The sequence below is a fragment of the Astatotilapia calliptera genome, chromosome 17 (assembly GCF_900246225.1).
Source record: "Astatotilapia calliptera chromosome 17, fAstCal1.2, whole genome shotgun sequence".
In the NCBI taxonomy this organism is placed as follows: Eukaryota; Metazoa; Chordata; class Actinopteri; order Cichliformes; family Cichlidae; genus Astatotilapia; species Astatotilapia calliptera.
Genome location: NC_039318.1, coordinates 982,199 through 995,000, shown reverse-complemented (window position 1 = coordinate 995,000; position 12,802 = coordinate 982,199). Strand labels below are relative to the sequence as shown.

The 12,802-nt window shown below is 44.0% G+C and overlaps 1 protein-coding gene across 1 annotated transcript in view; it reads right to left on the bottom strand.

The window, feature by feature from the left end:
* Positions 1–5,548, bottom strand: part of LOC113009413 (uncharacterized) — a 16,000-nt gene extending 10,452 nt beyond the window's left edge. Inside the window, exons 1-2 of the mRNA XM_026147689.1 lie at positions 4,957–5,548; positions 4,653–4,775 (exon numbers count right to left, since the gene is read on the bottom strand). Coding sequence (XP_026003474.1) covers positions 4,653–4,775; positions 4,957–5,376 — 543 coding nt within the window. The 5' untranslated portion in view covers positions 5,377–5,548. The remainder of the gene's footprint in view (positions 1–4,652; positions 4,776–4,956) is intronic.
* Between the last annotated feature and the right edge of the window lie 7,254 nt (positions 5,549–12,802).

The following is a 12,802-nucleotide window of genomic DNA, read 5'->3' as shown; positions in this document are numbered from 1 at the left end:
AGACGAGGAGGGGGGAGAGGAAGGGTAGGAAGAGTAAGAAATAGAATTGCTGATGACATCAGAGCTACAATAGTGGACCATGTAATCAACCGTGGAATGACCCTGAGGGTAGCTGGCCAACGGGTCCAGCCTAACTCAAGCCGCTACACTGTAGCAAGCATCATAAGGACATCTTGAAATGAGAATCGGTGAGTACAGTCACTTCGCACAAAGATTTGTAGCACTGCCATATGCCAATGAGAAACACACCAATACCATTGATGTAAAAATACTGAAATTGTTACTTTACAGAATTGCTAGATGACCAGATGCTGGGGCAGAGGAAGCATGTTCACTGCAGACCAAGTAACCCATAGAGTCATTATGGCGACTGCAAATAATCCTATACTTGGAAATAAACACTTGTGTTTGTTTTGATGTGTTTGAATAAACAGCAGTACTTGAAGTTTGGATCCCTCTATGCTTATGGACAGAAGTATGAGCTCACACTGACATAGCCTACCTTGTGCACAGAGAAAGCAAAAGCCAGATGTGTTTTGTATTCATACCATCAGTGTGCAGTTGGCGCATTGTGTGCTTAGTAGATGATGGCTTGTGTGTACTGTTTGATACGGAAACACCATTTTTACGAAGGTGTGAAGAGTTAATCTAGCTGTGTTTGCTTTTGCAAGAGAACTACAATGTTTTGATTATTGGGTGACAGGTTTTCTTATTTGTGTGAAGAGTTTTGCAAAATTAGCCAATAGTTACAAAAAATGTGCTTAAGCAATCAGAAAAAACTGTAATCGTACATCTTGTACATCTCTAACGGCTACAAACAGACATAGAACTTCTCCTTTCTATAACACCTTCCAAACAAGGCAGCAAACTTCAAGCCCTCAGGGTCTCTGAGGCTAATTATGGACTCTGGTCATCTGTTACCAAGTAGAGTAAAATATAGTGAGACTCCAAATGAGTTAAGGCCTCAGGCCGGACACATTCCTAGATTATATGTATTATATGTACTGTAAGCATGTTTGCATTTAGCCCTCTGCACTCAAAGTCAAAACCTGCAATATATCAGTCCGGACCATCACGCCGAACGAAGCTTATGACCTTCAAAAGACCAAGTGCCAACTCATCATAAGCACAATTGCAAGGTGTGTCTGAAGTTATTGAAACCACTCTTTTTAACAAAAGACAAACAAATTAACAAATCTTCTAAACGCTATTCAGTTCATTTCAATCATTAATTATTAAACATGAAAGTGATGATTTATGCTTTTCACTGATTCTCTAAAAAGCCCGGAAACTGACTCAGGTATTTAATATTTTAATCAATGTTGTTTAATTACCGTATTTTCACGACCATAAGGCGCACTGTGCTAAAAGGCGCAGTCTCAGTTATGTGTGCCCTTACTGTATTTAACACACACATAAGGCGCACTGGATCATAGGGCGCATACAAGTACCGTATGCGTATTTAAAAATAAAGCGGGAGCAAACCTGAGTTCGGTACCTTACTCACATTTTGGGTGAAGCTGCAGCTGACTACAGAAAAACGGTTGGTGTATGTACAGTATGACTGGAAGGACTCAGCTATACACTTACTGGACACACACACACACACACACACACACACACACACACACACACACACACACAGAACAAGTGTTTGTGAGTAGTTCAGCATTGTCTGGATGCTGAAGCCTTTTTTGGTCCCACCACGTTTGAACCCCCGTCTACAGGTTTTGATTCAGCGCCTCCTCATGCGTGCCGCGTCTGATGATCCATTTTTCCTGGTAGCTCAGTTAAACATACAGTGATGACATGTTAACAGTGTGTTAACATCCTGTTTGCATTTTTCCGGTTGGATGACTGCAGAATGGCGGTGCTGCTCACCTGTTGACTTTATACCCTCAAAAACAATCTTCATACTTTTATGCAGCATGAACCAACGTCCTCTGTTCGCTGTGCCCTGCACGGCATTTCTGATCTGTTTACTTGGTTGTATAATAACTTGGCCTTGTATGGCCGTCTCACACACAGTTTTCACACAAAGTATCTCATCTGTGTTTCAATAAAAATCCACTTTATTATTAGTGCAGGACCGATGCGAAGCGCTGCTTTGATGTATTTCTTCTGCCTGTGTAACCATCCATTCACTGTGTGTGATGTGTTGTGTAATTGTCCTGACCTCGTGCTTCAATGATCACACAGGTTCTAATCATTTGTTTGACATCAGAAGCATTTTCAGAGCTCATGCTTGGGTGTGGGGGGGCAGTGCAGTTGTTAAAGTCCCAAAAAAGGAAAAAGCTGCTACCCAACCAAAAAAAGAAAGGACACTTGGATGCTGTTCATGATTTCAGTGACTCCTCCTTCAGATGGTCCAAGGACAGGATTGTGATTCTGGCTCGGTGGATCCCGATCGGTCAGTCTTGGTCTCGGCTGCAGCGACAGCATGCTGAGGCTGTGGGAGGTAATGGTTTTTCTCTGAATACTCCTGTTCTGATTCAATTCTTAGCACCTCATGAGTGGTTTGAACTTTACTCACTCTCTGGCTGGGACATAAGGTCAGGGTGGACTCCACTGGGGCTTGAAAATTCCCAACAAAAGGACATTAAAATGACACTATAACCACACTGGTGGGCCGGGCTAAACAGGAGTTTTAGATGAGTCTCTCTTGTTGTGTCTATGTCATCATACAAGTCACTGTCCTCACCAAAGGAGCTGTGGGACTCATGTTTCCCACTTTGCCTGTTTGTAAAGGTCCATCTGCTAAACACACAAACACATTTGAGCTAGTTTATCACTAACTGGGATAACCGATGAAGTGAGCCACAGTGTTGTACCCACTGCTTTTACTTCATGTGTTTGCTGTACATTCTGTATGCATATTTACTGCATCTGTTCCCAGCATGGCTTTTGGCTGACTCCTGTCTTGTTGTCCAAACTGGGCGTGTGCTTGAGCTCCACTTCCCATCATAACAATGTGTTTTGGCTTTAACTCTCATCTCAGAGTTTTCAACAAGGTCCTGGAAACAGGAGCGCTGCTCACTGTCACAGCAAGAAAACTCCCTCCTGGCCCACAGTCACTAAACAGGAGCGAAGGATAAATGCTTCATTTTACCTGTTCACGCCTTCAAAATTATCCCCAAACAATCAAATACAAAAGGAGAAAATTGAAAGACAGTAAATTCTTGTACTGGTACTTACTGGGAAAAAATGGCGTTCATTTTTTCTGTGCAGTGGCTCTGATAATGTTGTCTCTATTGAGTCCAACAATGACTGACTACGAGATCTCTCACACAGAATCGTGTTCTGTTAAACCCCCCGCCAACAAATCCGGGTGTTTGTTTGTTTTTGTTTTGTGAAGTCTTACATCTCAGATCTAATAAACATTTTTCAACTTTGCTGAAAAATAAGGTTTCGACATTTCCCCCCTCACATAAATTATGCTTCACCACACATGCGTACAAGATTACAGTTTTATTAATGAGCATATGACAACGTGAACAGCATGTTTGCTCATCCCACAGATACAAGAAAAACGTACACTTATGTAGAGCCAATAGGAACCTGAGAGATGCCTGACAACACGCTACACTATTCCAAAGAAAACCACAAGAGGTCACATGATTGAATCTGGCAGTGGTGGGGAGGATGAGCTCCTTTTACAGTTTTTGCCCACTGCTTGAACACATTTTGCAAAACTCCGCTCTCTGTGCCAAAACTGTACACACAAGTACACATGACACAACACTGGGAAATATACCATTCACATCTGTGCCAAATTGGAACTCTACTCCCAAAACCTAAACTCTGCTATCAAAACCTAACATTCCTTTGTCAAAATGTAACTCTGTTGACAAAATGACACATACTTGCATCATATGCAAACACTTACAGATCAGGGGGAACACACTAGTCTTCTTTACATAAAACACTGCAGTCCTTGATTTCCATTGTTTATTCAGAAGGCACATTTACAGGAGACACATTTTCAAACAACCAAAAACGCAAATAGACCTACTCAATATTGTACATTGCAGTACCATGAATTCAGATAAAGCAAAAAAAACAACAACAACACAATAATACTGCAATAGAAAAAACACTATACTGTACACACAAAAAACCATGACAATTGTGCATAAGTGGGCTCATGGATCCCGCCGTCTGTTGGGGTCTGGCCACAGGACCTCATCAACATCGCAAGCAATGTCCTCTCCCGCTAGGCACCGGGGAAAATATCCTCTTGCATGTCGAAACCATCCATGGATTGCTGTCACCTGAATGTCGCCGCAGGCCTGTTCCATTGCCTGCAGAAGAGGCATGCGGGCATGTGGTTGGCGGTCATATACTCGCCATCTCCAAGCCGAAAAAAATTCCTCTATAGGGTTCAAAAATGGTGAGTAAGGGGGCAAGTATACCACTTCAAATTGATTGTGGTTGGAGAACCAGGCCTGGACCAGAGCAGCCGATGGAAACTGACATGATCCCATATCACCACAAACCTGGGCTGATCTGCTCTGTTCTGTACAACTATATCATGGAGAGCATCTAGAAATGTGAGTATGTGTTGGCTATTGTATGGACCTAGTATTGCATGATGGTGCAGAAGCCCTTGAAGGCATATGGCGGCACATAATGTGATGTTTCCCCCGCGCTGCCCCAATTGCCCTTTGGCCAATTACATTACGACCCCGTCGTCTTGTTTTGCTCAGGTCGAATCCAGCTTCATCAATGAAAATGTATTCATGAGGCTGTGCAGCTCCATCCATGGCCAAGATTCTCTGAAAAAAAGGGGAACATGTCACTGTACTACAGTGCTACACATACAGCACCCTCACCCCATCACACAGGTACCTGTGTAGCTCTCAGAATGGATCCATGTGGTACTGATATGGTACATATTCAGCTGCTACTGGACTTCACCAATACTCTATTGTAAATGTAAGGGACAGTTACACGTACCCGTACATATTCAGCTCGAAGTCCTTTGACCCTGTCACTGTTCCTCTCGAATGGGACTCTGTAGAGCTGCTTCATGGTGATGCTGTGTTTACCCAAGATGCGTCTGATGGTGGTGATGCTCACATGGTCTATGTTGCTGAACACTCGCCTGTCTGCAAGTATTTTCCGTCGTAGCTGGTGGAGACGGATGGCATTGTCTGCCCTCACTAGGTCCACAATGGGAAGTTCCTGCTGTTGTGTGAACAGGCGTTGCCGTCCTCCCCCAGAAGGTCTTCGAGTCATTCTGGAGAAATACAACCACATATTGTCATCGGTTTGCTTATTTTTCTTACAGTACTTTACTGTATATACTGTATCATCCACTGTACAACACTGTACTTCAATATAAGGAATCAGCCACTTTGGCTGCAAAAGGAGCATTAGCACCCCGTACACTTGATATGGTAATGTGATATACTGTAGAACAGTGCTATGAAACCATCTGAGTAGAGCAGAAGGTATGGAGGTGAAGACAGACCTGCTTTCTAGTCTGAATGTTCGTATTACAGATGCCACTGTGAAGCGGCTTAGATGTGGGTGGACTCTCTGCCCAGCTTCCCTCATAGTCAGGCCGTGGTTGATGACATGGTCCACCAAAGTTGCTCTTATATCATCAGAAATATGGGTCCGTGCATGGCCTCTTCAACCTCCTCCTCCTCCTCTTGCCTCCCTCCATCCATGCTTGCAAAGTTCCTCAATTGGCTAAACTGAGGGCTTTTTGTGGTTGGCTAATTGGTGTTCAGTTTTGCAAGTAAGTGCCTTCAGGTGTATATTTGAGTGGTTGCAATTACCCGATGTGTTTTGTATTTTGGATACATGTGTTTTCCAAATAGCACCCTGAAATTTCATTTTTGAACGAAGTGTCTTATGTATGAAATAGAGTGTAGCATGCAGGACCATGTGTGTTGCATAAAGGAGTAAGTGTGTTGCATAATTGCAACCAGAGTGCAAAGCAGCGCTTTTGTTTACAGTTTTTTCTGAATGCTTAAACCCTAACTGTGATTCCTGTAGCACAATCTCTAAAACTATTCAGACTTATAGCAAAACCACTCACTGAGTTTGCAAAACTAAAAGCACAAAAACTGCTTTGCACTCAGTTTGCAATTTTGTAACACACACTTTGCAAAACTGTAGGCACAATTCACTGCACAACACTCAATTACCAAATTTCCAACACACTCCTAGCAAAAGTATACACATGTATGGCTATCATTAACACTAATTTGCCAACTGTCTGGCACACTTTCACATGTGAAAACTTTTTTAGATAATTAGTTCACTTTGCAATCAGCCTAAGCACTATAATACAGGTAAGCTGTGTGTGCGGAGTACAATGGAGGGAGCAGAAAGAGTGAGAAGTAGAGGAGGCCGAGGAAGAGGACGTGGAGGTGAAGAAGTAGGATGAAGAGGACGACAAGGACAAGGAGGAGCAAGAGGAAGACGAGAAGGGGGGAGAGGAAGATGAGGAGGGGGGAGAGGAAGGGTAGGAAGAGTAAGAAATAGAATTGCTGATGACATCAGAGCTACAATAGTGGACCATGTAATCAACCGTGGAATGACCCTGAGGGTAGCTGGCCAACGGGTCCAGCCTAACTCGAGCCGCTACACTGTAGCAAGCATCATAAGGACATCTTGAAATGAGAATCGGTGAGTACAGTCACTTCGCACTAAGATTTGTAGCACTGCCGTATGCCAATGAGAAACACACCAATACCATTGATGTAAAAATACGGAAATTGTTACTTTACAGAATTGCTAGATGACCAGATGCTGGGGCAGAGGAAGCATGTTCACTGCAGACCAAGTAACCCATATAGTCATTATGGCGACTGCAAATAATCCTATACTTGGAAATAAACACTTGTGTTTGTTTTGATGTGTTTGAATAAACACCAGTACTTGAAGTTTGGATCCCTCTATGCTTATGGATCTATGACAGAAGTATGAGCTCACACTGACATAGCCTACCTTGTGCACAGAGAAAGCAAAAGCCAGATGTGTTTTGTATTCATACCATCAGTGTGCAGTTGGCGCATTGTGTGCTTAGTAGATGATGGCTTGTGTGTACTGTTTGATACGGAAACACCATTTTTACGAAGGTGTGTAGAGTTAATCTAGCTGTGTTTGCTTTTGCAAGAGAACTACAATGTTTTGATTATTGGGTGACAGGTTTTCTTATTTGTGTGAAGAGTTTTGCAAAATTAGCCAATAGTTACAAAAAATGTGCTTACGCAATCAGAAAAAACTGTAAGGTATGGGTACATGTGTTTGAGGTATGGTAACAAAAGCTTCAAGTTGTGTTACTTTAGCCTAAGCATGGGTTTATAGTGTTCAAGCAACGGGCAAAAACTGTAACAGGAAGAGAGCAGCAGAACAGGCACTGTAAGGGGCAGCCATCTGTCGTGACTGGTTGGGGTGACGGGAAAGAGAAGAAAAAGAAGACCATGGACAAACGCAGACAAACTTTGGGAGAAAGTAAAAGCAAATGTAACGTTAGTGCAATGGTGACACGAGTGAGGTAGAGATCATGGGAAGTCTCCCAACAGCAGGGATGAAGAGGCAGCCGATCCACTGCTAACTATAAGCTTATCAAAGCCCAATACATCAAAAGGCAAGCAGGCTGTAAGCTTACAGTGTAGCACAGACGGGCGGGGTGGAGCTGTTTGGCTTTCTTTTTTGGTGATCTGGAAACCTGAGGGAAAGCTTTCCTGGTGTCCTGGTTGGTTAACGCACGTCTTCTCAGGCACCCGAATAAAAGCGCCTGGAGGCATTTCAAGAAGGCTGCCGAGTTCAGAGACTTGCTTCTCCAACGATGTTGCCGTTCAAAAACTCATTTATATACACAGTTGTCCAGTTAAAGAAAAAATATCAGTCAAATAATTAAGACAAATGTGTGCAAAGCATGGTGGTGTTTTTCCAATAAAGCAACAGATCTGAAAGACTGCGTTTAACAGTGGTTGTTGGCTCAGAGCGCCTGACATTAACAAACTCTTTTGTTCCATGACTTCATTCTTATAAATGCAACACAAGTCTGAAAGAGGGGTACATATCCAGTGTCTTGGCCTTGTTTAAAAGTCAGCTTAAGATCTGGAAGTGGCCTCTACAGTCGACCTTCAAAGCAGCTTTGATTCTCACGCCTCGGCGTTCGAGTGCTATCAGTGGATCGAAATCAATAAAATTCGCTCGGCATTCCAGGCCAGCATTCCACTTGATGTGTATCTCCATCGAATACCTCAGTGAGGGGCTCCCTCACGGCTGAACCCAGGGCTGTTCATCTAGCCAGAGACCAAACTGCTGGATAAAGAAAATCCAGCCCGCTGGAGCATAATGACCTACAAAGACAGGCCTGCTTGCAGTTTACTGTCAGCCTCAAATGAGACAAACTAATTAGAAACAGAGAGAAGCGAGCAGCAGTGACCAGTATGTAGGCATTCCAGGTTTCCAGCTGCCTGAACACAATCCAGCTCTCATCTGAAGGCAGAGGAGGAGAAATGAAAAGGCAAGCGTGAAGGCCAATCGCTCTTTATCTCGTGCCAGCCTGCTGCCTTTGAGTCACAAATATGGCACACTTATCTCATCCACCAAAACCATGTGGAACTTGTTAGCTCCCCCCTTCAGCTTACTTCCCCCTCTAACAGTTATTCTGTTGTGTTTAAATCTATCACATAGCGAGCAGTTAACGAATCCTGGAAGCAACTTTGACTGCCCAATCATGTCAGCCGTGGCATGTTAAGCTTGAAGGCTTGGGCGACCGTGGCTCAGGGGGTTGGGAATCGCATCTGTAACCGGAAGGTCGCCGGTTCGATCCCTGGGCTCTCTGTCCTGGTCGTTGTGTCCCTGGGCAAGACACTTTACCCTACTTGCCTACTGGTGTTGGCCAGAGGGGCCGATGGCGCGATATGGCAGCCTCGCTTCTGTCAGTCTGCCCCAGGGCAGCTGTGGCTGCAACCGTAGCTTGCCTCCACCAGTGTGTGAATGTGAGAGTGAATGAATAGTGGTATTGTAAAGCGCTTTGGGTGCCTTGAAAAGCGCTATATAAATCCAATCCATTATTATTATTATTATTATTTGAAGTTGGGGGTTTTAGTGTGTGTGTGTGTGTGTGTGTGCGTGTGTGTGCGTGTGCGTGTGCGTGTGTGTGTGTGTGTGTGGGCACATATTGCAGTGAATTAGCTCCTGGCAAACCTTGGAAGTGGGTAAGGTGAGCATTCCCAGTGTGCTTGGCGCATTCTGTCAGACTGTGTTATGCACGAGGCAGTGAGGTGTGGGGGTCTTTGTCATGGCAGGAATGTGAGTCAGGTTTCCAGGCCAATGCTAAGCTGGAGGAGATCAAACCCGACTGCTGTTTGGTGGAATGTGGCGGTAATTAACTATGGTAAGAATCACACCCGAGTTTTTTTGTTCAAGCAACAAGTTCAGGCAGCCAGAGATGTCAGTGGCCTGTCTGATAAGCAGCCAGCCAGCTTTAATCTGATGGTGTGATTTCATGAGGCTGCCAGCTGCAGACTGGCAGTGGCTTTTCATGCAAACACAGAAAATGATTATCAACAGCTATTTAAGCATTCAGGAAAAACTGTAACTGTGACTAATGTCTGGAACCTATTTTGATCTGTCATTACGCATGAAGGGGCGTTCTAATACCCTGATTTTTACAAAACTATGGAGATGTGTTTTTTGTGATGAGATCTGAGGCTGTCTGCATACAGTTTCCATCTCCCACGTGTGTGACCATTAAAATCATCGTTTGACTTGACCCGGCCGGACCAGTGTTGTTATTGTGGTGTTTCTCCTGTCTCCACCCCCAATATTTTGAACCATAACAACAGGATCGTGGCAACAGGCCGGACACAACATACTCCTGAAGCGTCCCAACGGGCTCCGCTGAAGGCTTTGTCCAAGTCCACAAAACACATGTAGACATGGGCGTAACTTTGTGCTGAACATTGGGGCGGTCAAGAGCTCTGTCTAAATAAATAAATAAAATCTGGTGGTAAATGAATCTCTCTCTTTTTGTACTCCCCTGATGATGCCAGGTTGATGTTATATGTTCATGTCAGGTTTTAACATGATTATGGTAACAGCACAGCATCTCAGAGATTCACAGGGAGATGCTGCAGTAGTTTGAAGGTGAGACTTTCTGGAGAAACCTTTTGACTTCGCCTCCTGTACGAGGTAGAGTTGGTTGTGGCTGTGTGATCAAGGCAGCAGCAGTGTGTGTAGCAACAAAAATGGCGGGTATAATGAGGCCCTAACAGCCCACATGCAGGTGTTAAAGCTGTGTATTTAACCCGCTCCTGCTCCCAGTGTCCCTGCAGCAGGGTCTATTGTAGCTTCAATAGAGCTACAGGGGCAGAGTGCATACGTGATCAGCTGTTTTAGACTGCTGTGAATCATTGTAGAGCCTATGATGTAAGCTACATAACTGGGCGACATTGTTGTTTTTGCTTATGTGTTCATTACCTTGTGGCGAAGATGGAAACAAATAAAACACTGAGACTTTTTCCCACTCAGGCGGGACCCACGCTTTTATGGTGACCCGAGCAGCCACATCTGTCCCTCAAGTTTGTCCACGTCTTTGTACTTTCTTTCATTCAAATAGTTTCAGCAATCTCCCCCCAGAGAGCTGATGATGAGGCCTAATATTGTGATTATGGCATCCAAACAAGGATGTGTGTTTCACCGCTAGGCAAAGAAAATGTAACCTGCATGTTGAGAAGTTTTTGATAATTGTGCTCAGACAGTTTAAATTCTGCTGTAGACTTCAGCGAGGGCGGGGACCCAGCTGTAGGCTCAAACAGGGGGAGATGCTCTCTACGTATACATTGTGCCTTGGGTACAAGTGTTCATTGGAAACATGGTTCTTCACACTGTGAACAATACGCTCGATGACACAGTGACATGCTGAACCTTCCTGTTCACATCCCACATGTTTATGTGTGCACACACAGGGAGAAAGATGGCAGCGATGCAGTCAGCCTCTGCAGCTTCGACTTGAAGGTATAAACACATCATCAGGCAGCAAGCTGTGCACCACGCTGACCTTGGGACCCTGGTTTCGTAGGAATCACCTAAATCACTTGAACTTTGAGAATCAGTAAAATGCCACAGAAATTAGAGCTGCTTTGATAACAAGAAAACCGAAATCAAAGCTGGTGTCCAGGCGTGCTGCCTCCCTCTGTGGCAGAGAGCCACTTGTTCTCTGAAAACATCCAAATAAATGAAAACGAGGTCTCCACGATTCATTATATTGTGCTTTAGATACACATATAAGAAAAGACCTTAGTGCTGCTATTTACACCAGCAGGCTGTTGACAAACGAAAACAAACCAAATCACTGTGTCTGTGAAGGTTCTCAGTCATCCAGGTCATGAACTCACCCGAAACTCTGGCTGATTGGGACCCACACCCAGTTTCACACCTTGGCTCAGGTGATTAGAGGATCATCAGGGGGTCCTTTTGTCCCTCTGTGGGGGGAAACTCGCACTAGGTTTATATCTGGGACTCTCCACCATTTGACCTTAGAACTGAAGAAGCTTCTCGGATGAGAGGTGAAACGTCTTCAAGCAACTTAAAGAAGTCCAGACGCTTTTCTTTGCAAGCTCCTTTGAAACCAAATCACTGTTAGCCTTGTAAAAGTAGATAAAGTAACTAAACACCAACAATACTTTCATTTCATCATTTTAAACTGACTTGAGTGTATTTCACTTCAGATTTTTACTTTTGATTTATCTGCACATCACAAGTTTGCTCTTCAGTTTCATTTCACAGTCTGCGCCTCTTTGCACCTGTAGATGTTGGGCCGTTATTGTTGCTTTGAATCACACTTAGCCAAGATTTATCTGCATAGCTGAAGTTAAACAGAGCTACTGCTAGGTTTACATGGCCCTGTCATTAAAGCAGAATCAAACAATATTCAAACGAATTTACAGACAAATAGTTTTCATTCATCGGTGATACGTGTCGATCCAGGCCGAACCCAGAGCAGAGTTCAGTTTCCAGGACTCGGCCACACTCGGAGCAAACAGGGTTTAGCATCATTTGTACTGTAAGGAAAAATAACATGAACGTGTCGAACCAGTTTGAAACGTTAAACTCCAGTCACGAAGAAAAACTGAAACTTTTCACCTTGGGGTGATCGGACTTTTAGGGGATTTTTTGCATGGTGTGTCATCGTGTTATTCGTTAACCTTCTCTACATGAAAAAGTGCACCTGCAATAAAAGAACCAATGAGAAGCTGGTGATTCCACACGTTTCTAAACTCTGGACATAACCTGCTCTGTTCAGTGTACGTTACCATGGTGACTTAGCCAGGTAAACAGAGAGCCACTTTCGTGACACAGAGCGCTGACGGCTCGCTAGTCCATTAATCTCGCAGTACATCCCTGTCCTCGCTGGCAGGTTTTCCTCAACACACTTTCCTTCCGACTCCTCACCTGCTGGTGACCTTCGTGACACAAAGCACAGAGTGCAGCAAATTCATCTGCAGTTTATGTTTTGTGCAAACATTGAAATACCAGTTTTTCATTTGTATGCCTAACATGAGCACGGAGGAGGAAGATGATGATTACATCTCACATTTATTATTATTTCACAGTAATTTCCTTTTGCTCCTCGTTAGCTTGGAGCGCTTAGCTTCAGTTTGGTGAACCTGCTTTCTGAACACGGTCCTGGTCTCTTGCATTGTCTTAATAACTGTGCTGGTTGTATTTCTACATGTCATTAAAATGACTGAGCTTATCTTTAGCAGACATCTACAGGCTTGTTTGCTTGGTGAAGTCAACTGTTACGCCAAAGCAGGTTTCACGA